This window comes from Nansenia antarctica, assembly GCF_963989245.1.
Source record: "Nansenia antarctica genome assembly, chromosome: 13".
Classification (NCBI taxonomy): Eukaryota; Metazoa; Chordata; class Actinopteri; order Argentiniformes; family Microstomatidae; genus Nansenia; species Nansenia antarctica.
In genome coordinates, this window is record NC_137683.1 from 26,847,543 (window position 1) to 26,873,240 (window position 25,698).

The following is a 25,698-nucleotide window of genomic DNA, read 5'->3' on the forward strand; positions in this document are numbered from 1 at the left end:
ACCGTTTCACCTCCCTCCCCCTCTCTCTCCCTCTCTCTCTACCTCACCGTTTCGCTCCTTCTCTCCCTCTCCCTCTCTCTCTCCCTCTCCCTCCCTCACTACCTCTCTCTCTCCCTCTCCCTCTCTCTCTCCCTCTCCCTCTCCATCTCCCTCTCCCTTTCCCTCTTCCTCTCCCTCTCCCTCTCCCTCTCCCTTTCCCTTTCCCTCTCCCTCTCCCTTTCCCTCTCCCTCTCTCTCTCTCCCTCTCCCTTTCCCTCTCCCTCTCTCTCCCTCTCCCTCTCCCTCTCCCTCCCTCTCTCTCTCCCTCTCCCTCTCCCTCTCCCTCTCCCTCTCCCTCTCCCTCTCCCTCTCCCTCTCTCTCCCTCTCTCTCTCCCTCTCCCTCTCCCCCTCCCCCTCTCCCTCTCCCTCTCCCTCTCCCTCTCCCTCTCCCTCTCTCTCTCTCTCCCTCTCCCTCTCCCTCTCCCTCTCCCTCTCCCTCTCCCTCTCCCTCTCCCTCTCCCTCTCCCTCTCCCTCTCCCTCTACCTCTACCTCTCCCTCTCCCTCTCCCTCTACCTCTACCTCTACCTCTACCTCTACCTCTACCTCCCCCTCTCCCTCTCTCTCACCCTCTCCCTCTCCCTGGGGTGCTGGCAGCCGTTGCACACTTGTCTAATTTGGCAGCTGGAGGGGACACCGGTTCCAATTTATTTTAAACGCTGCGTTTAATTTGACTAAGGGCTGTAAAAAAGGGGGCCTCTCCCAAGTTAAGTGCACTGCAGAGATGGAACCGCTCCTCCTGTTCTACTACCCAAATAAACCTGCCTAGAAGAATGACAACAGCCATAAGATGTCGATGATACTAAATCTAACTGACCATGAAAAGAGAGGGAGGAAATAGTCATTTTCTCACAGCTGGAGGCTTTACAGCTTAATGTGCTCCTCAACTTGGTTCACGACCCTTTTTTATCACTGTACGGTATTGAGGAAATTGGGAAACATTATCGACAAAAATGACTAGAATGTGTTTGGAAATGACTGCGGTTTTGAAAGAAGAAGAAGAAGTTAAGTTAGAAAAATGGTATTTGCAGCTGCTACTGTAGACACAAACCGACGAACGAGTTAACACAGAAAACAGTGTGTGTTGTGCAACCATTTTAATTATAGCCTCTGTGGCGACAAAAAGAAGACTGTTAGATTTTCGAATGAATACTCAATCTAGCCTTCGCACGCCTGCTGTTGGCACACACCCCTGGTCACTGTGGAGGCTCAATTTAACCTTTGCACTACTGCTGTGGCACAGACTTATTTTTGCACATAACATATTTTTATCATACCATGACTGTATATAGCTTGTTATCCATCTCTTGTATATATATATACCTGCTACCTACTGAACGTATCATACTGTACTTATCACTTCATAACTGTACATATCCTATTTCAAACTGTATATATCATATACTCATCACTTCATAACTGTACATATCCTATTTCAAACTGTATATATCATATACTTATAATTTCATAACTGTACATAATATCCTTTGTTTGTCTACACTACCGTGTCTTTGCACTATATCCCTATTTGCACTTCTTGGTTAGATGCTAAACTGGTATTTTGCGTCCAGTACTTAATACTCTGTACAATGATACAGTTGAATCTAACTAGAACAGTAGTTTTCAATCTTGATAAGACAGTTGAAAGATGTTTAATTAGATTTAACTTTTAATCTGGATCAGAATGATCCCGATTCTTTTTGTTGTTGTTGCTATCCAGGAATCAGATCTCGCTGGCTGATTTCGAGTCGTAGCCTTTAGGTGGAAATCAGCCAGCTCGATCTGATCCTGGATGGCAACAAAAAGAACGGGGATCATTCTGATCCAGATTAATGGTTCTGAACAACTGACCACCTGGGGGTCCACCGCGGCCTCCCTCCATGTTTGTCTGACCCTGACCAGGAGATAACGGTGGAGGGCTGGAGGGCCCGGGGGGTGTTTGTTCACGTCCGAACAGTGTGTCCTCACTCTCGCAGCGCAGTCCAAGTACAACAGTCTGGTCATGTCGTACAAGGGCCAAGAGTGGTTACATGAAATATTCCACTTCTTCTCTCGCTCTCTCTCTCTCGTTCCCTCTCTCTCTCTAGTTCCTTTAAATAACACTGGGGATTTAATCTCTCTTACTACACAGCAGTACACTTCCAATTTTCAACAACACACATAATGTCTCAATGTTGCTCAGACTACATCTTCGTTGAAAGGGGGGGGGGGGGGGTGACATTTTCCATTTGGTCACAGTAGATAACGAAAACATAATCCAGTACATTTTGTGTGAAACCGTGTGAAAAAAACAATGTTGTTCTGTCCTTGAAACTGGTCGGTAGGTTCACATGGCTAATTGCACAATGCTCTCTGGGTTTCAAGGTTTTCAAGGTTTTCTCACTTGTTTTTCCATAGTTGGAAGGCTGGAATGAATGTGTCTCGTTTTCCCCCTCGTTTCCAGAGTCACCGGCGGGGAGCTGTTTGAGGACATCGTTGCCAGAGAGTACTACAGCGAAGCTGACGCCAGGTCAGTGGCACGCAGGCCCGTTTTTTCTAACTCTCGTTTGAGTCTCGTTCCGAAGTTTCGTTAGACACCATGTTTTTTTTTTTACCACCCTCAAGTATTCAAGCACACTGTATGTTTGTAGCTGGATCAAATTATGTCATCATTCACACGCATATATGCCGTTAAGACTGATCGCCGATGTTTTTTCAGAGTTAAAGTTGAGCTAGGTTTCAAATGTATACACGTAACATCAGCCGTACACATACTTCACCTGCACATGTAGGAGTGTACACACACACACACACACACACACACACACACAGACACACTCTATGATGAGCATCATGTAACGTATAATCTCTCTTGTATGTTTTAAGGCCTGACCTTCCTCTGCATGGAGGTTGGAGTTGAGTCAGTGACGTTTAGCAGTGTTTACCAGGCCCAGTTCCAGTGTCCTATATGACACCAGTGTTCATTTTGGCAGGCTTTTTAGTCGTTTAGTCTCGGTTTTAGGACGAAGCTGCACGTTGGTTTTGGTCACATTGAGTCATTTCTGTCCTTCTTGATTCTGGTCTAGTTTTTGGTTGAAGAAGACTGAAGGCTTTTTAGTGTGGTTTTGGTTTACCAACATTTTAGTGAAGTTCTCGTCAATGACGAGATGACGCTAGACTAAAATGTTAAAGCAGTTTTTGTGGACTGACACTGCCCTGGAATGTATTCAGTTTTCGTCAATTGGAACTGGACTGGAACTAAGAAGGAGGGAGTGTGGCTAGAACTGGTGTGCATCTTCATCTAAAGACTAAGACTAAGTGACTAAAAAGCCTGCCAAAATGAATACTGTATGACACTGTACTATATCTCTGTGGGCTCTTTAATCATCTCCTCTTTACGTTTTTCTTTCGCTCTCTGACTACGAGGCCCCAGTCTATCCTTCTATCTCGACTTGTTTACTATGCTTATCAACAGCCTGTTTGGTATTCTGTGTTGTTCATCATCAATCACCAATCTCATCTTATTTTTTTAATTACGCCAGTCCTTTATGTTATTTTTTTTCTTCCATTATAAGGCGATACGTGTTTTAGTTTATGATTTCTTGAGATACAAATCGCATAAATAGTGACAGCCAATGTTAAAAGAAAGTGTGACCTTTTACTGTACTTTCGACCTTTTTATCTGAGCTGCCAGCTGAAAACCCTTCTCATGTGCTATCTGTGAGTGATTGTGTCGCTGTCCATTTTCTCTTTTGTCTGTCTGCCGTTCTTCACTCCTCTGATGTGTCCTTCTACACTGTTCTCCCTCTCCCCCTCCCCTTGCTTCTCGCCTTGTCTCTCTCCTTCCACAGTCACTGCATACAGCAGATTCTAGAAAGTGTTAATCATTGTCACCACAATGGCATAGTTCACAGAGACCTGAAGGTTAGTACACCACCACACGTAGACCTGCCGTGCAGCAGGCACCTTGCCCGCCCCCCCGCCCCCCGCCCCCTCACTGACCGCAACCGATTAACAACCACAACACCCTCCTGCCACGCGCCCACCTCCTTCCAAAACCACCCCTCCACCCACCACGCATCCTGACCCCACCCCGCTCCCCACTACCCCGCACCCCCCCTCCTCAAATCACCATCCAGGGCTCAGGTGGCTCACCAGGGGGCATGTGGTGGGGAGGCTGGGGGGGTGGGGGGGGGGAGGAGGGGGAGGGAGAAGGAGGAGGGGTGGCAGAGCTCACGTTGAGCCCGAGACACAGGATGTGCATGTGGCATCTCTCTCCAAGGTCCGAGAGCTCTGAACAGCTGCTGTGAGACTAGGCCCTGGGGGTCTGCTATGACTAGGGGGAAGGGGGGCGGCGGGAAAGTTCCCGCAGGTTTAGGTGGGTTATAGATACTCTCACTCCCCCCCCATCGCCCTCCCCAGGGTCGAGCTCACAGCCAGCGAGGAGCTAACACCACTTCTGTTTTGAGACCCAGGGGGACCAGAGGCTGAGAGGTGGAGGACGGACGACGATGATGATGATGATGATGATGATGATGATGATGATGATGTCACACCTATCTCTCGCCCCAAGAGGCCAATGAGAGACTCCCTGTTCATCGGGGCTGCTGTTTACTTTTCCATTACATTACTTTTCGGGTCGACCACTGTGACGATCCACACTTGGTCCTATAAGGGGCGCTATTACACCTGTTGTCCTTAGATGACATGGTCGTTTTGGGACGGCTGTCTCATGACCCTTTATTACTTTATTATATTTATTGGTTATTACATACCGATAGTCAAGGAAATGTCCTCCAAATGGACAAAGAACGGGCCCTCTGTTTGGGTAGTTTGGGGCTGTTATGAACTGTGTCCTAAACATCATCCCCCTCCTCCTCCTCCTCCTCCACCACCTCCACCACTGCTCCCCCTGGTCTCAACGAGAGCACACAGACAGTGAGTGTGAGCTTGTGTCACTAACGCACGCCCCCTGGTGTTTGCATGCAGTCATTGCATTCAGCAGATCCTAGAGGCCGTGCTCCACTGCCACCAGATGGGCGTGGTCCACCGCGACCTGAAGGTGAGTAGAGACGCTGGGGAGCCAACCACAGCCCTCGCTCTTCCCTCTCCTCCTTCCTCCTCCCCTCCTTCCTTTCCTCCCCTCCTTCCTTTCCTCCCCGCTCTTCCCCTCCTCCTCCTTTCTTTCCTCCTCCTTCCTCTTCCCCCCCCTACTTTCTCTCCTCCTCCTCCTTCCCTTTCTCCTACTCCACCACCTCTTCCTCATGCCTCTTCCCCTCTTCTTCCTCCTCCTCCCTCTTCCTCTCCTCCTCCTCCTTCCCTGCCACGTCTACCACCTATTCCACCACCTCTTCCCCATGCCCCTCCTTCTCCGCCTCTTCCTCCTCCACCTCCTCCTCTTCCTCCTCCTCCTCCTCCTCCCCCTCCTCCCCCTCGTTATGACAACGTGTTGACATCCAAGCAGACTCTAGAGAGACGCGCCACTAATAAACAAGGACCCTCCTTTCCCTTCCTGTCCCCGTTGCCGTGGCGAGCTCCAGAACTCACATTTGCTAATCAAATGAGTCACCCCCCCCCCCCCGAAATAATCACCTTGCGTTTGCATTTGCCCGAGCGCCCCCCCCTCCACCCCCCCCCCACCCCCCCCACCCTCCCCCATTCCCGTGCTCTGATTGGCTGCTACCGCTAGGCTGTTACCATGGGCAGCTGTGATCACACAAAGACAACGGCGATATGAAACGAAAACAAACAACAAGCATGAAAGGAGGCAACCCTAGGAAACCCTTTTTTCCCCTCCCGCACACACCTGCAACACACAGATGTGCGTTTAGTGACTTTTGACAACCCCGAGACAGTAACAACACTACGTTTAGTACCAGAGTTATAATCTAAACTCCGTTCTTTAAGGACACGGTGTACTTTGGTAGCAGTAGGGCTCTAGACTGTGACCGTCGGACCGTGCAGGGACACACTGCGCCAAGCTGCTCCTACTTTGTCACGTCGATTCCGGAGTCAAACGTTCCCGCTGTTCACGTCCACCTCCTTCACCCCCCCTCTGTCCCATTATTATCCTGTCCCATCACCTCTCACAGCTCTCCTTTTATTTATTCCCTCCTATCCCCCCCCCTCCCCTCCTCTCTTCTACCTCCCAGCTGCTCTAGTCACTGATGCTGTACTGACTCTCTCTCTCTCCCTCTCTGTGTCTCTCCCATGGCAGGCTATGGGTGGCTGCATGAGAGTGAAGGGCTCTCTCTCTCCCTCTCTCTCTCTCCCTCCCTCCCCCCCCCTCTCCCTCTCTCTCTCCCTCCCTCCCCCGCCCCTCTCCCTCCCTCTCTCCTGTCCTCTTTAGAATCCCCTCCTTAGCATTATTATTCGGTACTAAGGCATCAAGTTTAGCGTTTTTCACAAGGTGAGATAGAAGAAGAGAGAGGTTGAGGGAAAGTGAGTGGGAGAGATTGGCGTATAGTGTGTGTGTGTGTGTGTGTGTGTGTGTGTGTGTGTGTGTGTGTGCTCGCATACACGTGTGCGAATGGAAGAGATACCTACTCCCCAGGTTGTAGTAGACCTCCCCAGCTAGATTAACACTGTAATTACATCTTTATGGCCGAGCAACTGAATCAAATGACGTCCATTACACCGGGAGCCCTGGAGGCAAGGCCGTAAATCCTGATCCCAGATAGGCCCCCTCCTCCGACACAGGCACACAGGGCACTTAGAGGACACCCTGACTGTCTCTCCATTATATCCAGGTCTGAAAGGAGAAGAAGGTGAAGGAGGGATAGCTCTTATACTGTACTTACGCTAATTTTCGATTACGAAAGTAATGGTTTAGAAAGGTACAGTTTGTCAGGCTTATTAAGCTGCCTCTATTTGATCTATCTGTACCATATGTGACAGCAGCTGGTGACCAACGGGAAAAGGACGGCAACCGATCCAAAACAATTTCAGACTTTTATTCAGAAAAAATGTAAATAAAATGTCAACGTTGTTGAAAACCGACAACGCGCTCACTCGCTAGTCGAGCCAAAAACATTGGGATGCAATGGATTCGGTGAGTAACCCCGCTACTCTACACTAAGTAGGTAGTAGTGGGGGATTGCTCACCGAATAGTTTTTCAGAATAAAAGTCTGAACCGGTCCGTCGTTTGGCGACTTGTTCCTGGTTTCACCAGCTGCTGTCAAGTATGTGTCCATCCAGAACACCTCAGGGATGACCTATCAGGGATGTCCGTTAGGGATGATGCCGGTTAGAGACTGTTTTAAGGATGATGACTTGCTATTACTGTATGTAAAGCGTGATGTTTTTTGGTTGGTGGTGGTGGGGGTGTTTGCAATGACTGCATGGCACTGTTGACTACTGCACTTCCCCGCCCTCCCCCCTCCTCTGTCCGGAGCATGTGCGCCCCCCCTAACCCCCCCCCTCGCCCTCTGAGCTGCACAAACCACTAATGTTCTACTAACTCACACAATGACCATGAATTTAACCCTGGTTGATGCTTGGAATATCATGTGGGGGGAGCGACCTCTGATTGTGCTACAGTGCTAGATTTAGGCTACTAGACATTGGTACTGTTCCTGAGGTAACTAATGTATTCCTGACACCACCCCAAAGCAGCTTCACTCCAGAACAGAAAAGAAACGGCTGGGTAAACTGAGAACAACATATTTTTCTTTTCGTTATTCTGTGTACATCACATTTGATATCTATTTTGACTCGTTTCCAGCTGAGCTCTGAGAAAACTGCTTTTAGGAAATGTCAGCGGATGCATTATTCATCCTCCCCCAAAAAACCCAGGGACCTTTTTTCGGAGCCCCTCCTCTTCCTCCTCCTCCTCCTCCTCCTTTGGCGCTTCCTCCCGCAGTTCTGCTGGAGCCATACGTGAGTCACTGTTGACCTCTCTAACCCAACGCAACCCCCTTCTTTGGGGCGAGAGGAGAGAGAGGACCCATTAAGACTTCAGCCTGCCAGCGTGTGTCCTAGTACATCCGCTTGCTGCGTCGCTCTCCTTAAGACCAAAGCTGTGTCCGTACTGGATCACACAGTGCGAGTCCATGTTAACACTGGTCTGGTAGAGGAACATATGATGTCACGGCCTCAAAGAGTGTGTGTTGAGAGTGGCCGTCGAGTCCCTCACCACATGCTGGGCCCAGTTGTTCAAAAACGTTTCATCTGGATCAGAATGATCCCGATTCATTTTTTTCTATCCAGGATATCAGATCTATCTGGCTGCTTTTGAGTCGTAAAGGAGGGGAAATCAGCCAGCTCGATCTGATCCTGGATCAGAGAAAAGAATCAGGATCATTCTGATCCAGATTAAAGGTTTTGAACAACTGCGCCCTGGCCATAGAGGGTAAAACTCTGACAGTGAAACACGCATGACCCCAGTGGACTGGACACAGGAGAGGGCCACATTACAGAGCTATTATGAGGGGTTCTAAAGCTGTCATAAAGGGGGTTACCAAGCGCGACCACGATCGAACTTCTCAATAACTCATAACCACACAATGTTATTGTTAAACACAAACTCTACGGTCGTCGTATTTCGGCCGGCGGATTGTCCGCTTTCCGAAGTAAGACGATCGATCCACTGTCCAAGGTGATACAGTGACAGAACAACACTGTACAACCCAGTGGGGGTATCCCACCCAAAACACTAAAACCCACACATAACAGAACTGTAGAGTTTAGTGCCAATGGCACATGAGTTCCCCCTGAATCCTCACTGTACTGCCGTTGTCCATGAGAAGCATTGAACCTCCCTCTCCCTCCTGTCTCTCCACTCCCAAGCCTGAGAATTTGCTCCTAGCCAGTAAGCTAAAGGGAGCAGCGGTGAAGCTGGCGGACTTTGGGCTGGCCATCGAGGTGCAAGGAGACCAGCAGGCATGGTTTGGTGAGTACCTACGCTACGACAACGCTTAGACAGATTTATGGATCTGATGAGTCGGTTCATGGGGCGGCTGTGGCGCAGGACGTAGAGCTGGCGTCTAATGATCGCAAGGTCGGCAGATTAGCGGTTCAAGCCCCGGCTGGCCACATGTCGAAGTGTCCTTGGGCAAGACACTGAACCCCAAATTTCTCCCAATGAGCGGGCCGGCGCCTTGCATGGTAGCTTGCCGCCATTGGTGTGTGAATGTGTGTGTGTGTGTGTGAATGGGTGAATGAGAGGCCGTTGTAAAGCGCTTTGGAATAAGGAGCTATATAAGTCGGTCCGTTTATGAGTCGGTGAGCCGAACCACATTTTGTATATGTATGTATTTGTATATATAGTAAGGGTGTGTCGTCATCATCGTCATGGTTACTTCACCATGGCATTATCATACAGAATGAGGGACCTATTCTTCCAAACTGGTCGTTGTGAATGATTGAAGCCTATATTTTCTTTGCACAAGGAGCTTAAAACATCAAGAGACATCATCGAACATAAAACATTAAATATACGCATCGTAAAAACATCATAAAAACACCATAAAAACGTCATTAAAAAATCATGTAAAAGATCATGTAAAAAAAAAAAGCTTGTTGATGAGCTTAAAGGAGCTGCATTGAACAAAGGATCTGTCCACATCCTGGGCATGCTATACCTTTGCCCTGAATGTAGCAGTACATAGGGTGCAGTGGATCTGCTATGGTCTTATGAGCTAAATAATATATATATATATATTTAGGGCTCGACATTAAGGCTTCTCCGCTTGTCCGGGACAAGTATATTTTATGTTCGGACAAGTGAACTTCCTCCTGCACTTGTCCAACAGACAAGTCAAAACAAAGAGAAACATAAATAAATCAATATGTATTAGGCTAATATCCGGCCCAAAATTATTCCTCCTTCAGTTGTCCGTTCGGAAAAGTAATACATGTATTAACGAGCTATGCTGCACCTCGTTCTTGCGGCGTAGCTTGTATCAGACATTCTAATGCTATTGTGTGTGCGTGACTGTTATTAACCCCACTGCCCGCGAAAGTGCCAACCTCCTCGACTGTGAAGTTGGCTTGTGGAAATGTTACGTCCGTAGTGAAATAAACCGACACGTTACTCAAGCCAGCAAGCAAGTTCCTTCAAGCTCCTAAAACTGGCCAGGTGCCAGGAAAAGCGGGGAAACGCAAAATGTCATCGGACGAAACACCAGCACCATTGCCGGTGTTCTTCCAATGTCTGCTGCCTTGTCAATGTAGTTGCCTTGTCAATGTCTGCTGCCTTGTCAATGTCTGCTGACTTGTCAATGTCTGCTGCCTTGTCAATGTAGCTGCCTTGTCAATGTAGCTGCCTTGTCAATGTCTGTTGCCTTGTAAATGTCTGCTGCCTTGTCAATGTCTGCTGCCTTGTCAATGTCTGCTGCCTTGTCAATGTCTGTTGCCTTGTAAATGTCTGCTGCCTTGTCAATGTATGCTGCCTTGTCAATGTAGCTGCCTTGTCAATGTCTGTTGCCTTGTAAATGTCTGCTGCCTTGTCAATGTCTGCTGCCTTGTCAATGTCTGCTGCCTTGTCAATGTCTGCTGCCTTGTCAATGTAGCTGCCTTGTCAATGTAGCTGCCTTGTCAATGTCTGCTGCCTTGTCAATGTAGCTGCCTTGTCAATGTCTGCTGCCTTGTCAATGTCTGCTGCCATGTCAATGTAGCTGCCTTGTCAATGTCTGCTGCCTTGTCAATGTCTGCTGCCTTGTCAATGTAGCTGCCTTGTCAATGTAGCTGCCTTGTCAATGTCTGCTGCCTTGTCAATGTAGCTGCCTTGTCAATGTCTGCTGCCATGTCAACGTCTGCTGCCATGTCATGTCTGCTGCCTTGTCAATGTCTGCTGCCTTGCCAACGTCTGCTGCCTTGTCAAACAATCTATGTCGCTTAATAGGGGAGCGCATGGTATGTTGTCACACGCTGTCACATGCTACTTTAAACTTTGAAATCGAACGTTCTCTGGCGTGCACGTAGATCGACAGTAATTGTTAGAATTATAATGTATTGCTGGCTTGTAGTGTTTTAGTATACAAACAGATACGCATCGTCATATTTGGACAAGTAACTTGAACTCTCGGACAAGTAAAAGATAAGTTTACCTGAAAAAGCTTAATGTCAAGCCCTGTATATATATAAAAATATGAGCTTAGGTAATACTGTGTAATAACTGTGGCACCTACCTGTAGCGTCAGAGTCATTCTCCTGAGCTGTGTTAATCGTTGCCCTGGGCTTAGTCTAGGTTTTATTACAGGGAGATCAGGGCCATTCCCTTCTCTAATCCCCGTGGAATAGAGGAATAATTATACTAATCATCTAGGCACCTGAGAGTCCTTAACCAGTTCACTCTGTACCACGCTCTGAGCCCAAGGGCATGCTGGTACTTTGAGTCTTTTCGGAGAAGTAGGCTGCCTACAGCTGGCAGGGAAGTTTTGGGAGCTTTGCGGCCCTGTGAACTTTGCGTTTTGGATTTGTTTTGAACCTCTAATTCGCTACTGTAAAATCTCAGCAGGGAGGAAGTCTTGTTTGCTTCGGTGCCTGGTGCATCATGGGAGATGTAGTTTTAATATGCCCCACTCTCCTCCTGTCTCTCTTAGGCTTCGCGGGAACCCCGGGCTACCTGTCTCCAGAGGTCCTGAGGAAAGACCCCTACGGGAAACCTGTCGACATGTGGGCCTGCGGTAAGGACGTCCTACACACACACACACGCATACATACACACACACACAGGGAGGACGACACTATTGCAGAATTCTTTCAGCAAAAGGTTACGACACCAGTCATACACATAATCTGCCATGCTCTGCAAGAGCGCCCCCTAGGCACGTGGAAGACATCCTACAGGACATCCCATAGTGTACTGTACTGAGGATACTGTGTCTGTGCGGTCTCTAGGTGTGATCCTCTACATCCTCCTGGTGGGCTACCCTCCCTTCTGGGACGAGGACCAGCACAGACTGTACCAGCAGATCAAGGCGGGGGCCTACGACGTGAGTAACCCTAACCCTTTAGATCTGTTACTCTCCTCTGCCTCCTACACAAGAAGGAATGTGTTTATTACCCTCGGGACTGGCGGCTACATCTCACTAGACTAATGTAGCTTCTTCTTTTCCTTCATTATGCACTGCTCTGAAAAGAAAACTGTGACAGCAACATGGTTGACTGAAACATGGTTGACAACCCCCCCCCTTAGGCATGTTGCTGTCATCTGTCTAGTTTACATGCGGTCAGTGGCGATGAGGGTCAAGAAGAGGGCAGCCACTGTTGAGATGCCTTCTCCTGTCTGTTGGCCTGGCTGTTGAGATGGCTACTCTGTCTGTTGACTGGCTGTTGAGATGAGTTCTCTGTCTGTTGGCTAGCTGTTGAGATGAGTTCTCTGTCTGTTGACTGGCTGTTGAGACGCCTTCTCCTGTCTGTTGGCCTGGCTGTTGAGATGCCTTCTCTGTCTGTTGACTGGCTGTTGAGACGCCTTCTCTGTCTGTTGGCTAGCTGTTGAGACGCCTTCTCTGTCTGTTGGCCTGGCTGTTGAGATGCCTTCTCTGTCTGTTGACTAGCTGTTGAGATGCCTTCTCTGTCTGTTGGCCTGGCTGTTGAGATGCCTTCTCCTGTCTGTTGGCCTGGCTGTTGAGATGCCTTCTCTGTCTGTTGGCTAGCTGTTGAGACGCCTTCTCTGTCTGTTAGCTAGCTGTTGAGACGCCTTCTCTGTCTGTTGGCCTGGCTGTTGAGATGCCTTCTCTGTCTGTTGGCTAGCTGTTGAGATGAGTTGTCTGTCTGTTGACTGGCTGTTGAGATGAGTTGTCTGTCTGTTGGCTAGCTGTTGAGATGTGTTGTCTGTCTGTTGGCTAGCTGTTGAGATGAGTTCTCTGTCTGTTAGCTAGCTGTTGAGATGCCTTCTCTTGTCTGTTGGCCTGCTGTTGAGATGCCTTCTCTGTCTGTTGGCTGGCTGTTGAGATGCCTTGTGTCTGTTGGCTAGCTGTTGAGATGTGTTGTCTGTCTGTTGACTAGCTGTTGAGATGTGTTCTCTGTCTGTTGGCTAGCTGTTGAGATGCCTTCTCTGTCTGTTGGCCTGGCTGTTGAGATGCCTTCTCTTGTCTGTTGACTAGCTGTTGAGATGCCTTCTCTGTCTGTTGGCCTGGCTGTTGAGATGCCTTCTCTTGTCTGTTGACTAGCTGTTGAGATGCCTTCTCTTGTCTGTTGGCCTGGCTGTTGAGACGCCTTCTCTGTCTGTTGGCCTGGCTGTTGAGACGCCTTCTCTGTCTGTTGGCCTGGCTGTTGAGATGCCTTCTCTGTCTGTTGGCTAGCTGTTGAGATGCCTTCTCTGTCTGTTAGCTAGCTGTTGAGATGTGTTCTCTGTCTGTTAGCTAGCTGTTGAGATGCCTTCTCTTGTCTGTTGGCTAGCTGTTGAGACGCCTTCTCTGTCTGTTGGCCTGGCTGTTGAGATGCCTTCTCTGTCTGTTGACTGGCTGTTGAGGTGCCTTCTCTGTCTGTTGGCCTGGCTGTTGAGACGCCTTCTCTGTCTGTTGGCTAGCTGTTGAGATGTGTTCTCTGTCTGTTGGCTAGCTGTTGAGATGCCTTCTCTTGTCTGTTGGCTAGCTGTTGAGATGTGTTCTCTGTCTGTTAGCTGGCTGTTGAGATGCCTTCTCTGTCTGTTGACTAGCTGTTGAGACGCCTTCTCTGTCTGTTGGCCTGGCTGTTGAGATGCCTTCTCTGTCTGTTGGCCTGGCTGTTGAGATGCCTTCTCTGTCTGTTGGCTAGCTGTTGAGGTGCCTTCTCTGTCTGTTGACTGGCTGTTGAGACGCCTTCTCTTGTCTGTTGACTAGCTGTTGAGATGCCTTCTCTGTCTGTTGGCTAGCTGTTGAGATGCCTTCTCTGTCTGTTGGCCTGGCTGTTGAGACGCCTTCTCTGTCTGTTGACTAGCTGTTGAGATGTGTTGTCTGTCTGTTGGCTAGCTGTTGAGACGCCTTCTCTTGTCTGTTAGCTAGCTGTTGAGACGCCTTCTCTTGTCTGTTGGCTGGCTGTTGAGACACCTTCTCTTGTCTGTTGGCTGGCTGTTGAGACGCCTTCTCTGTCTGTTGGCTAGCTGTTGAGATGCCTTCTCTTGTCTGTTAGCTAGCTGTTGAGATGTGTTGTCTGTCTGTTGACTAGCTGTTGAGACGCCTTCTCTTGTCTGTTAGCTAGCTGTTGAGATGCCTTCTCTGTCTGTTGGCTAGCTGTTGAGACGCCTTCTCTGTCTGTTGGCTAGCTGTTGAGATGTGTTGTCTGTCTGTTGGCTAGCTGTTGAGATGCCTTCTCTTGTCTGTTGGCTAGCTGTTGAGACGCCTTCTCTGTCTGTTGGCTAGCTGTTGAGACGCCTTCTCTGTCTGTTGACTAGCTGTTGAGATGTGTTCTCTGTCTGTTGGCTAGCTGTTGAGATGCTTTCTCTGTCTGTTGGCTAGCTGTTGAGATGCCTTCTCCTGTCTGTTGGCCTGGCTGTTGAGATGTGTTGTCTGTCTGTTGGCTAGCTGTTGAGATGTGTTCTCTGTCTGTTGGCCTGGCTGTTGAGATGCCTTCTCAGTCTGTTAGCTAGCTGTTGAGATGCCTTCTCCTGTCTGTTGACTAGCTGTTGAGATGTGTTGTCTGTCTGTTGGCTAGCTGTTGAGATGTGTTCTCTGTCTGTTGGCCTGGCTGTTGAGATGCCTTCTCAGTCTGTTAGCTAGCTGTTGAGATGCCTTCTCCTGTCTGTTGACTAGCTGTTGAGATGTGTTGTCTGTCTGTTGGCTAGCTGTTGAGATGTGTTCTCTGTCTGTTGACTAGCTGTTGAGATGTGTTGTCTGTCTGTTGACTAGCTGTTGAGATTGTAAGGCGATCAACTTCTCCAGTATCGATTTAATTGAGTCATCACTTACAAGCGAGTTCGTTTAATCTCAACGAGACGTCCTTGATATCACTTCTTAAGATGATATGATCCAATCAAATATTAGGCACCACTACTGAACTGTTCATTAAGATAATATTTATTCAAGCACATCAGCAAGCAATAATAGTTCATTTCCATGGAAAAGTGGTCTCATCTAGTTTCACCTCTGCAGGCCCGTCTCAGCTAGCCGTCAACAAGTTAACTGCAGGAGCTCCACCAGACAAGAGTCCCCTTTTTCCTTGGTACATAGTGTTTATACATTTGATTTAACATTTGGGGCTGGGTGGTGCCTCCCCCCCCCCCCTATCTAGTAGTTTTCCACTTGTCCGTACAAAATCCGTTGCAGCTGCTCGTTAGCATTGGCCTTCAATTCCTCCTGTGTGGGTGCGAAAGTGTACTGTATGTTATCAGCTTGAGTGTCCTGCTAGCGTCTCGTTCCCATGGTGATATCATACTTTGTATGAGCAGAGCATTGTAGCAGAGCAGTGTCCTTATCAGAATGTCTTGTGAAAACACAACTATTGAAGTTACACAGTAATATAAGGATTCGATTTACAAGTTAGAAGAATAGACTTATCATTAATCATTAGTTATGAAAGTACAGAAAAATAGAATATTATAACAGCAGGTGTAAAATGGTTGTAAGCACATAGGTAAAAATAAGTAATTTACAGGCAGTTTGAATCATAAAACGTTCTTTTAGTCAGGAGCTTGTATTTCTTCTTGTCGCTCAAAAACAGAACCTCTCTTTTGGCTTTGCGTGACCTTCCTATTGTTCTCAACTGACCGCATTCACATATTATTTAAATGAGCACATAGTACATGATTTATCACTTCTAGTTATTTTAATACAAATTCACAACAAGATGCCTTCTCTGTCTGTTGGCTAGCTGTTGAGACGCCTTCTCTGTCTGTTGGCTAGCTGTTGAGATGCCTTCTCTGTCTGTTGGCCTGGCTGTTGAGATGCCTTCTCTTGTCTGTTGGCTAGCTGTTGAGATGCGTTGATTGTCTGTTGGCTAGCTGTTGAGACGAGTTGTCTGTCTGTTAGCTAGCTGTTGAGATGCCTTCTCTGTCTGTTAGCTAGCTGTTGAGATGAGTTGATTGTCTGTTGGCTAGCTGTTGAGACGAGTTGTCTGTCTGTTAGCTAGCTGTTGAGATGCCTTCTCTGTCTGTTGGCCTGGCTGTTGAGATGTGTTGTCTGTCTGTTGACTAGCTGTTGAGATGTGTTCTCTGTCTGTTGGCCTAGCTGTTGAGTTGCCTTCTCTGTCTGTTAGCTAGCTGTTGAGATGCCTTCTCTGTCTGTTGGCTAGCTGTTGAGATGCCTTCTCTGTCTGTTGGCTGTCTGTTGAGATGTGTTGTCTGTCTGTTGGCCTGGCTGTTGAGATGCCTTCTCTGTCTGTTGGCCTGGCTGTTGAGATGCCTTCTCTGTCTGTTGGCCTGGCTGTTGAGATGCCTTCTCTGTCTGTTGACTAGCTGTTGAGATGCCTTCTCTGTCTGTTGACTAGCTGTTGAGATGTGTTGTCTGTCTGTTGGCCTGGCTGTTGAGACGCCTTCTCTGTCTGTTGGCCTGGCTGTTGAGACGCCTTCTCTTGTCTGTTGGCCTGGCTGTTGAGATGCCTTCTCTTGTCTGTTGGCCTGGCTGTTGAGATGTGTTCTCTGTCTGTTAGCTAGCTGTTGAGACGCCTTCTCTGTCTGTTGGCTAGCTGTTGAGATGCCTTCTCTGTCTGTTGGCCTGGCTGTTGAGACGCCTTCTCTTGTCTGTTGGCCTGGCTGTTGAGATGTGTTGTCTGTCTGTTGGCTAGCTGTTGAGATGAGTTCTCTGTCTGTTGGCTAGCTGTTGAGATGTCTTCTCTGTCTGTTAGCTAGCTGTTGAGATGCTTTCTCTGTCTGTTGACTAGGTGTTGAGATGCCTTCTCTGTCTGTTGACTAGCTGTTGAGATGTGTTGTCTGTCTGTTGACTGGCTGTTGAGATGCTTTCTCTGTCTGTTGACTAGCTGTTGAGACGCCTTCTCTGTCTGTTGGCCTGGCTGTTGAGATGTGTTCTCCTGTCTGTTGGCCTGGCTGTTGAGATGTGTTCTCTGTCTGTTGGCTAGCTGTTGAGATGTGTTCTCTGTCTGTTGACTAGCTGTTGAGATGCCTTCTCTGTCTGTTGACTAGCTGTTGAGACGCCTTCTCTGTCTGTTGGCTAGCTGTTGAGACGCCTTCTCTGTCTGTTGACTAGCTGTTGAGATGCCTTCTCTTGTCTGTTAGCTAGCTGTTGAGATGTGTTCTCTGTCTGTTAGCTAGCTGTTGAGATGCCTTCTCTGTCTGTTGGCTAGCTGTTGAGATGCCTTCTCTGTCTGTTGACTGGCTGTTGAGATGCCTTCTCTTGTCTGTTGGCCTGGCTGTTGAGATGCCTTCTCTGTCTGTTGGCTGGCTGTTGAGATGCCTTCTCTTGTCTGTTGGCCTGGCTGTTGAGATGCCTTCTCTGTCTGTTGGCCTGGCTGTTGAGATGCCTTCTCTGTCTGTTGACTAGCTGTTGAGACGCCTTCTCTGTCTGTTGACTGGCTGTTGAGATGCCTTCTCTGTCTGTTGGCCTGGCTGTTGAGACGCCTTCTCTTGTCTGTTGGCCTGGCTGTTGAGATGTGTTGTCTGTCTGTTGGCTAGCTGTTGAGATGTGTTGTCTGTCTGTTGGCTAGCTGTTGAGATGCTTTCTCTGTCTGTTGACTAGCTGTTGAGATGCCTTCTCTGTCTGTTGACTAGCTGTTGAGATGTGTTCTCTGTCTGCTGGCTAGCTGTTGAGATGCCTTCTCTGTCTGTTGACTAGCTGTTGAGATGCCTTCTCTTGTCTGTTAGCTAGCTGTTGAGATGTGTTCTCTGTCTGTTAGCTAGCTGTTGAGATGCCTTCTCTGTCTGTTGGCCTGGCTGTTGAGATGCCTTCTCTGTCTGTTAGCTAGCTGTTGAGATGAGTTGATTGTCTGTTGGCTAGCTGTTGAGACGAGTTGTCTGTCTGTTAGCTAGCTGTTGAGATGCCTTCTCTGTCTGTTGGCCTGGCTGTTGAGACGCCTTCTCTGTCTGTTGGCTAGCTGTTGAGATGAGTTGTCTGTCTGTTGGCTAGCTGTTGAGATGCCTTCTCTGTCTGTTGGCCTGGCTGTTGAGACGCCTTCTCTGTCTGTTGGCTAGCTGTTGAGATGCCTTCTCTGTCTGTTGGCCTGGCTGTTGAGATGCCTTCTCTGTCTGTTGGCCTGGCTGTTGAGATGCCTTCTCTGTCTGTTGGCCTGGCTGTTGAGATGCCTTCTCTGTCTGTTGGCTAGCTGTTGAGATGCCTTCTCTGTCTGTTGGCTAGCTGTTGAGATGTGTTCTCTGTCTGTTGGCTAGCTGTTGAGATGTGTTGTCTGTCTGTTGACTAGCTGTTGAGATGAGTTGTCTGTCTGTTGGCCTGGCTGTTGAGATGAGTTGTCTGTCTGTTGGCCTGGCTGTTGAGATGAGTTGTCTGTTGGCCTAGCTCACTGTTCCTCAGTGTTGGCTGTCAGAAGAACACACATATCGTTCTCTGCGAATGTGCCCTGATCGTCTAGCCTCTCTCTCTCTCTCCCTCCCTCCCACTCCCTCCTTCCCTCCCTCCGGTCTCCCCTCCTAGCTCCCGGTCCCAGACAGACTGGGACTTGCGAGGGAGGGAGGGAAGGAGGGAAGGAGGGAGGGAAGGAAGGAAGGAGGGACAACGTGATGGATGGATGGATGGATGGTTCCACTGACTCTCTCTGCTCCTTCCTCTTCCACAGTTCCCGTCTCCTGAGTGGGACACAGTGACTCCGGAGGCCAAAGACCTGATTAACAAGATGCTGACTATCAACCCCGTCAAACGGGTCACCGCCACAGATGCCCTCAAACACCCCTGGATCTGCGTACGTCTCTCGCACACATAAATACACACACACACACACACACACGCACACACACATACAGTGTTTGACCCCCTTCTGTCTTCTCTTTCTCCAGCAACGGTCCACTGTGGCCTCCATGATGCACAGACAGGAGACTGTGGAGTGCCTGAAGAAGTTCAACGCCAGGAGGAAACTCAAGGTGAGGGGGAGCTCCTCCAGGCCATGAGGGGCGCTATTTACTACTATGTCTTCATCAACAGATCAAAGTCAAAATATTTTGGGGGTAAAATGTTCATTTTTGGCATTTAGCAGACGCCTTATTCCAAAGCGACTTACGATAATCGATACATTTGACTAAGCAAGTGAATCATCAACTCACCAGTCGTAGCAGGAAGAGTAATCTAGCTCAGGCCAGGGGCCATTGGCAGTCGTCGCGATAGAAGAAGAAAGAACGTTTTCTTTCTTTTTTTGACACAGGAGAAACAGTACAGGGGGGGGGAGTAGAACTCTTAGGAGACACAGTATAGGGGGAAGAAGGTGTCTCAGGAGGCACAGTGCTGGGGGGTAGTAGTAAACTGTAACTTAACCAGGGGTGGAGGAGGTGGAGAAGAGTGTTGCGTGGAGTGTGAAGAGAGCGGACTATGGATCGTCGGAACGTGTAACCATTACCTAACCACAACCTAATGTCTGACCCCCGTGTTAGTGATTTTAGAGCTGGGGGTGACATTGTCAAGTCAGTTTTGAAACTCACCGTTCATTTCTTCTTCTCCCTCCAGGGTGCTATCCTCACCACCATGCTGGCCACACGCAACTTCTCAGGTTGGTCCTCTCCACTTCTTCAATTAATTAATTCTCTTTGCCTTAAAGCCCTTGGCCTTACCTGTTATTTGTCCATATTCTCTCTCTCTCTCTCTCTTTCTCTCTCTCTTTCTCTCTCTCTCTTTCTCTCTCTCTCTTTCTCTCTTTCTCTCTCTCTCTTTTCTCTCTCTCTTTCTCTCTCTCTCTTTCTCTCTCTTTTTTTCTCTCTCTAGCTTTGTCTACAGGACTAGTGTCCTCAGGCTTGCCTGTGACCTTGCCACCAATGGCAGATGAATATTTATCAGCTTTTCCCTCAATAATGTAACTGGATTCTTTTTTGGTTTTCATGAAAATGCTTGTGGAGGGGTTTGGAAGTAGAACATTTTGAGGGGAAAAGAAGGGAGGTCGGTGAAAGAGGTAGAGAGAGGTAGAGAGAGAGAGGTAGAGGTAGAGGTAGAGAGAGGTAGAGAGAGGTAGAGGTAGAGAGAGAGGTGAAAAGAGTGAGTGAGAGAGAGAGAGAAAGTGACTGCGAGACAAGGGATCGAGTGAGACGATGGTGTGATGAGAGAGAGAGAGAAACATTATGTGAAAGGGTCCTTCAACGTCTGAGTTGTGACGAGATCAATCCCAGTGAAAAGTCCCTAGCCTAGCCATCTATCCCTCCTCTCCCATCTACCCCTCCTCTCCCAGGCCTTGAGACCAGGATGAATGTGGTGGCCTTTAGAGCCACTACGACAAGCAAGCCCCCTCCCTGTTCATATCAATAGAGAGGGAGGCCAGCGGATCAATGCGGATTAGACCCATCTGGGTCCTCTAAAGGGCAATAGTTTTTTTATTTTGTTTAGCTGTCTCAACGTATCGATTCTCTCTCAGGGTGATGTGTGACTGCTGCTGTGGAGCCATGGAGGGGACTTCGCTCTCGCTCTCTCTCTTTCTTTCTCTGTCTCTCGCTCTCTCTCTTTCTTTCTCTGTCTCTCGCTCTCTCTTACTGCTCTCTCTCTCTTTCTACCTCTCTCTGTCTCTCTCTTACTGCTCTCTCTCTCTTTCTACCTCTCTCTGTCTCTCTCTCTCACTCTCTGTCTGTCTCTCTACCTCTCTGTCTCTCTCTTACTGCTCTCTGTCTCTCTCACTGCTCTCACACTCTCTCTCTCTCTTTTTCTCTGTCTCTTGCTCTCTCTCACTGCTCTCTCTGTCTCTGTCTCTCTCTCTCTCTCTCTGTCTCTCTCTCTCTCTGTCTCTCTCTCGCTCTATCTCTCTCACTGCTCTTTGTCTGTTTCTCTTACTGCTCTCTCTCTCTCTCTCTTCCTCTCTGTCTCTCTCTCTCTTCCTCTCTGTCTCTCTCTCGCTCTCTCTCTCACTGCTCTTTGTCTGTTTCTCTTACTGCTCTCTCTGTCTCTCTCTCTCTCTCCCTCTCTGTCTCTCTCTACCTCTCTCTACCTCTCTGTCTCTCTCTCTACCTCTCTGTCTCTCTCTACCATGCTTTCTTGTCGTGTCACTTGTGTTGTTTGTTCTCTATCCAGGCAGAGAGACTGTTGATTATTAACCGACAACAGGAAATGTATTCCACGGTTTATTGAAAGACCTCAAATGTGATTTGAGCGTCAATGAACGCCCCCCCCCCCCCCCCCACATGTCTTGTTTTACAGATTTGTTTGTGTGTAAATCCATTTGAGTTTTTGCTACTGTAGCGAATGAAACGACATTCAATGACGTTCGATTATACCTACTGTTGCATCATTACCTCATCAAGACCTTGAAGATCGTTCCCTTTGATTCACCCGTGTTCCTTTCCCTTTCCTTCCTTGGTTGGGAATGTGTTCCCCCTGTGAGGTAAGGATGTTTGGCATGGATGTTTGGCATGGATGAGGGCATACCTGAGTGCTCTGCTGGCTACCTGGGCTGAGCAGGAGTTCCTGGCACCCTCTCAGACCTACACTCAATCCCCACCCACCCACACACCCACACACCCACCCCCACCCCCTCTCTTCCTGCACCAGTGTGGCTTTTTTCGGTCTCATCACGTCGACCTATCACAGAGCTTCACTACTCTACTGGAGTGTGCCAGAAACCCCTCCTCGCTCTCGCTGCCCAGCCAATCAGCTCGCTCCATTGCCTTGACTATAATTTGCACGTTAATCGAGAAGTGGACGAATCGTCTCTCTACAGAGGCACAACCACGCCGTTATCACACTAACATTCACTTTTTTTTATTTTTCCGTTTAACAGTTTTATTGGTTTTTCAAATGAGTTAACATCCTTACCCCAACCCTCCCCACGGACCCCACCCCTCCCTCCCTGACTCTTTAACATGTTTAACCGAGGAATTAAGGTGTGTGGTGTGTGGTGTGGGTGTGTGTGTGGCCTGCTAGTTGTATCTCCAGTATGTTGCATGTTTTATTTCTCTCACTTAATCAGCACTAATGAATTAATCATCCTCTTTGTTTGCTTCTATCACTGATTGGACACTTCCGGAGTTTGCCGATTGATACGCCGTCTTAACCAGCTGTGTGTGTGTGTGTGTGTGTGTGTGTGTGTGTGTGTGTCCTCACTGACCATGTCCCATGTTGTCCTCTCTCTCTCTCTACAGCAGCCAAGAGCCTTCTCAACAAGAAAGCTGACGGTACTGTGAAGGTACGTTAATCCTCCTCTCCACTACTCTGGTCTGAACAGAGACTTACACCTCCTCTCCACTACTCTGGTCTGAACAGAGACTTACACCTCCTCTCCACTACTATGGTCTGAACAGAGACTTACAGCTTATCAAATATTTACCTTTTCCCCTTCTAGCCAGCCATGAAATCTTGTCTTTTTTCCCCCGTTCCATCCATGACTGAGATATCTAACTGATTGTTCCCCGCTATGAGCAGTGGGTCCAGGAGGAAGGGGGTAGCATCTGTTGTGTGATATGAGGGAGCGGTGTAGAAAGACTGCGGTGACAGATGATGAGCTAAATCTAAGTGACAATCCTCATCTCTCTCTGATCGAACCCCAAAACTCTCCCCCCACACAGCTGCGTTACGTGGCGTCACTCTGGCTGTCCCCCCTCTGTTCCCGCTCTTTCTTCTTTCTCTCCTTCCTCTCGTCTCTCCTTGTCCCTGTCACTGAATACTTTTCCCATCCTTCTGACTCACCCGACAAGTGATAAAAAACAAGTGATAAAAAAAAACACTAATGTTAGCTTTAACAGCTCCAGTGGTGGTTACACGTCTGTGCCTGTTTGTCTACCGCCCAGAGAACCCTTTTAAATCCCCGTCGTCGTGGTGGTTGAGTCACAGAGGCGTTTTTCAAAGCACAGCAGGGCAGCGTTTGTATGTTGTGATTATTTCAGGTTTTAGCGCCAGGAGTCCTCAGGTCGTTTCCCTTCCTAAATGTCATTGGCCTCTGAGGGCTCAGATGGAGAGGAACTCACTCTGAATCAAAACACACAACGCAAAACAGCTGCCAAAAGCTAGCACTAAAAAGGAACTTTCGCTACGAAGTTAACTGCATGTTTAGCACATGACAACACTCTGATAGATCGATCAACATGCTAAAAACACAACGCCTAACAACACATAATTAGATGATCACACAGGCCTTGCTTTTGAACACGTCCTAAAACGTACATTTGTAGACAAGCCATGAATCCCTTCCCCGGTAGCCTACGGCAGACGATCACAAATTATGAGTATTTGGTGATCCTAAAACAGTTTTTAGTTGTGTTTGCATTTGTGCGACTTGAGAATTGCCGACATGTGGCCCTTTTTCTCCAGACCGTGTCACGTTCGTTTATTCGAGTCGGGGAAATGGACCCAGCTTGTCTCGTTGTGTCTCTTGTGTTGTGACGGGGTTGCCGCAGAAAAGGAAGTCGGACATTAAGCTGCCGGTGTTGTGGGTATGCCTTTAACGTCAGGAGCTGCTGCTCTCTGATTGGCTGTAGAACCACCCCAGGACACCTGGCCCAGCTAGCTAGCTAGCTCTGTCCCTCATAGTGTAGTTGTTGTTTGTGGTTAAAACAGCAGTCTGTGTTCACGTAGATGATGCGCAGTAGCTCTCGTTGATATGGCTTCTTCCACCCAGCTGTATTATCTGCCCTTGTACTGATGTTGTCCCCGTGTTGCTCGTGCTTAACAGTTAAAGGAGAGAGGGGGAGGGAGGGAGGGAGGGGGAGAGAGAGGGGGGGAGAGAAGGAGGGAGAGGGGGAGAGAGAGAGGGAGGGAGAGGGAGAGGGGGAGGGGGAGATGGGGAGGGAGGGGGGAAGGGGAAGAGGGAGGGGGAAGAGGGAGAGGGAGAGGGAGGGGGAGGGAGACAGGGAGAGAGACACACACACACACACACACACACACACACACACACACAGAGGGACACCCCCCCCTCCATGGCTCCAGCAGCAGCCACACATCACCCTGAGAGAGAATCAAGAGATTTAATTTCCCTCATTTATTGGATTTCATCCCCTGTAAACATGTTTTAATGATGTCTTATTAGGATGTGTCTCAGCCTCAGAAGACACAGGAACGGTAGAGCGGAACAGCTCAGCACGTTAAAGGGATGTGTTTATGAAACTCTGTTCAGGGGGGGGGGAACATTTTCAACGCTCTGGATTCTCGCCTCCTGTAATCCTCTCTGATGTTTCACTGAATAGCTACGAGCTCACAGACGCCACGTTTCCTATATCCACGTTATAACGATGAATTGAGAATCAAGGACCCCAATTGAAATAAGCCAGTGGCTTTCTTGGGTTTTTATCCTGTTAGTTGACCTTGTATGTAATATGTACTTTCATGTACCTACTTCTGCAAATCTTCTAATAAAGTTTTCAATCAATCAATCAATCAATCCTCTAATTAACTAACTTCCCTCTTGTGCGACTACACGTTCCGTCCTGTTCTTCAGCCTGACAGTGAGACTGAACGTTGAGATGCTAACGTCTTCTCTCTACAGCTGCGTGGCTCTAACCCGTTCCTCTGCCGTTTTTATAGCCTGTCTCTTTCTCCCCTGCGTGGTGCGTTCGCACTCTGAAGTCTAAAGGCGTCTCTATCTTTTGTTTGTCTGTCTGTGTGTCTGTCTGTCCACTCTGTCGCTCTAGATCAACAACAAGACCAATGTAGTCACCAGCCCCAAAGAGCCCTCCTCCACGCCTGCTCTGGTACACTGTCTGTCTGTCTGTGTCTGTCTGTCTGTCTGTCTGTCTGTCCGTCCTCCCTCCTGTCTGTCTGTCCTCCACGCCTGCTCTGGTCCTCTGTCTGTCTGTGTCTGTCTGTCTGTCTGTCTATCCTCCTGTCTGTCTGTCCTCCACGCCTGCTCTGGTACTCTGTCTGTCTGTGTCTGTCTGTCTGTCTGTCTGTCCGTCCTCCCTCCTGTCTGTCTGTCCTCCACGCCTGCTCTGGTACTCTGTCTGTCTGTCTGTCTATCCTCCTGTCTGTCTGTCCTCCACGCCTGCTCTGGTACTCTGTTTAACTGTCTCTGGTAAACTGTCTGTTTGTCTGTCTGTCTGTCCTCCACACCTGCTCTGTCTGTCTGTCTGTCTGTTTGTCCTCCTGTCTGTCCTCCACGCCTGCTCTGGTACTCTGTCTGTCTGTCCTCCTGTCCTCCTGCCTGTCTGTCCTCTTGTCTGTCTGTCCTCCCTCCTGCTCTGTCTGTCTGTTTGTCTGTCTGTCCTCCTGTCTATCTGTCTGTCCTCCCTCCTGCTCTTGTCTGTCTGTCTGTCTGTCCTCCTGTCTATCTGTCTGTCCTCCTCCATGTCTGGGCTGGGTGTTCTCTCATCCATCGCCTCTCTTTGTCTCTTTGTCTGTCTGCTCGTGGTGATGCCGCCTCTTTTAAACTGGACATGTTTTCTTTCTCTTTCTTTCGACACATTCTATTACATATCTCTTTATTTGAACACATGTGCTTCTTGTTGTGGTGGGGTTTATCTTTGCAGTTGGCATGTGCGTGGTGCACTGTGCATGTCTCTGTTGTTTCTTAACTTAGCTGAATGAAATTGTAAAAATGTTTTACAAAGGTTTACTTTGTTAGTCAGGAAACACACTGGCAGAAACACCCAAGCATGCTTCTGAAAATAGATCTATGCATTGCATGCAACACACATATACACACACACACACACACACACACACACACACACAGAGCCGGAGGAGGGTTGGCAGTGCCACCCAGCCTGTCACCACCCATGAGCGTCACCATGCGATGACAGTC

The 25,698-nt window shown here is 48.5% G+C and overlaps 1 protein-coding gene across 8 annotated transcripts in view; it reads left to right on the forward strand.

Moving 5' to 3' along the window:
* The window catches only part of camk2d1 (calcium/calmodulin-dependent protein kinase (CaM kinase) II delta 1), an 85,505-nt gene that overhangs the window by 45,040 nt on the left and 14,767 nt on the right, over positions 1–25,698 (forward strand). For 4 of the 8 annotated variants that reach the window (XM_080544289.1, XM_080544292.1, XM_080544291.1 and 1 more), the window contains exons 5-14: positions 2,482–2,547; positions 3,869–3,941; positions 8,806–8,908; positions 11,562–11,645; positions 11,860–11,954; positions 18,622–18,744; positions 18,839–18,922; positions 19,500–19,542; positions 22,112–22,152; positions 24,590–24,649. In XM_080544289.1, the coding sequence (XP_080400415.1) occupies positions 2,482–2,547; positions 3,869–3,941; positions 8,806–8,908; positions 11,562–11,645; positions 11,860–11,954; positions 18,622–18,744; positions 18,839–18,922; positions 19,500–19,542; positions 22,112–22,152; positions 24,590–24,649 (772 nt within the window). Of the gene's footprint in view, positions 1–2,481; positions 2,548–3,868; positions 3,942–5,006; positions 5,080–8,805; positions 8,909–11,561; positions 11,646–11,859; positions 11,955–18,621; positions 18,745–18,838; positions 18,923–19,499; positions 19,543–22,111; positions 22,153–24,589; positions 24,650–25,698 lie in introns of all 8 variants that reach the window. The other 4 variants (XM_080544290.1, XM_080544296.1, XM_080544294.1 and 1 more) reach the window with 3 other exon arrangements.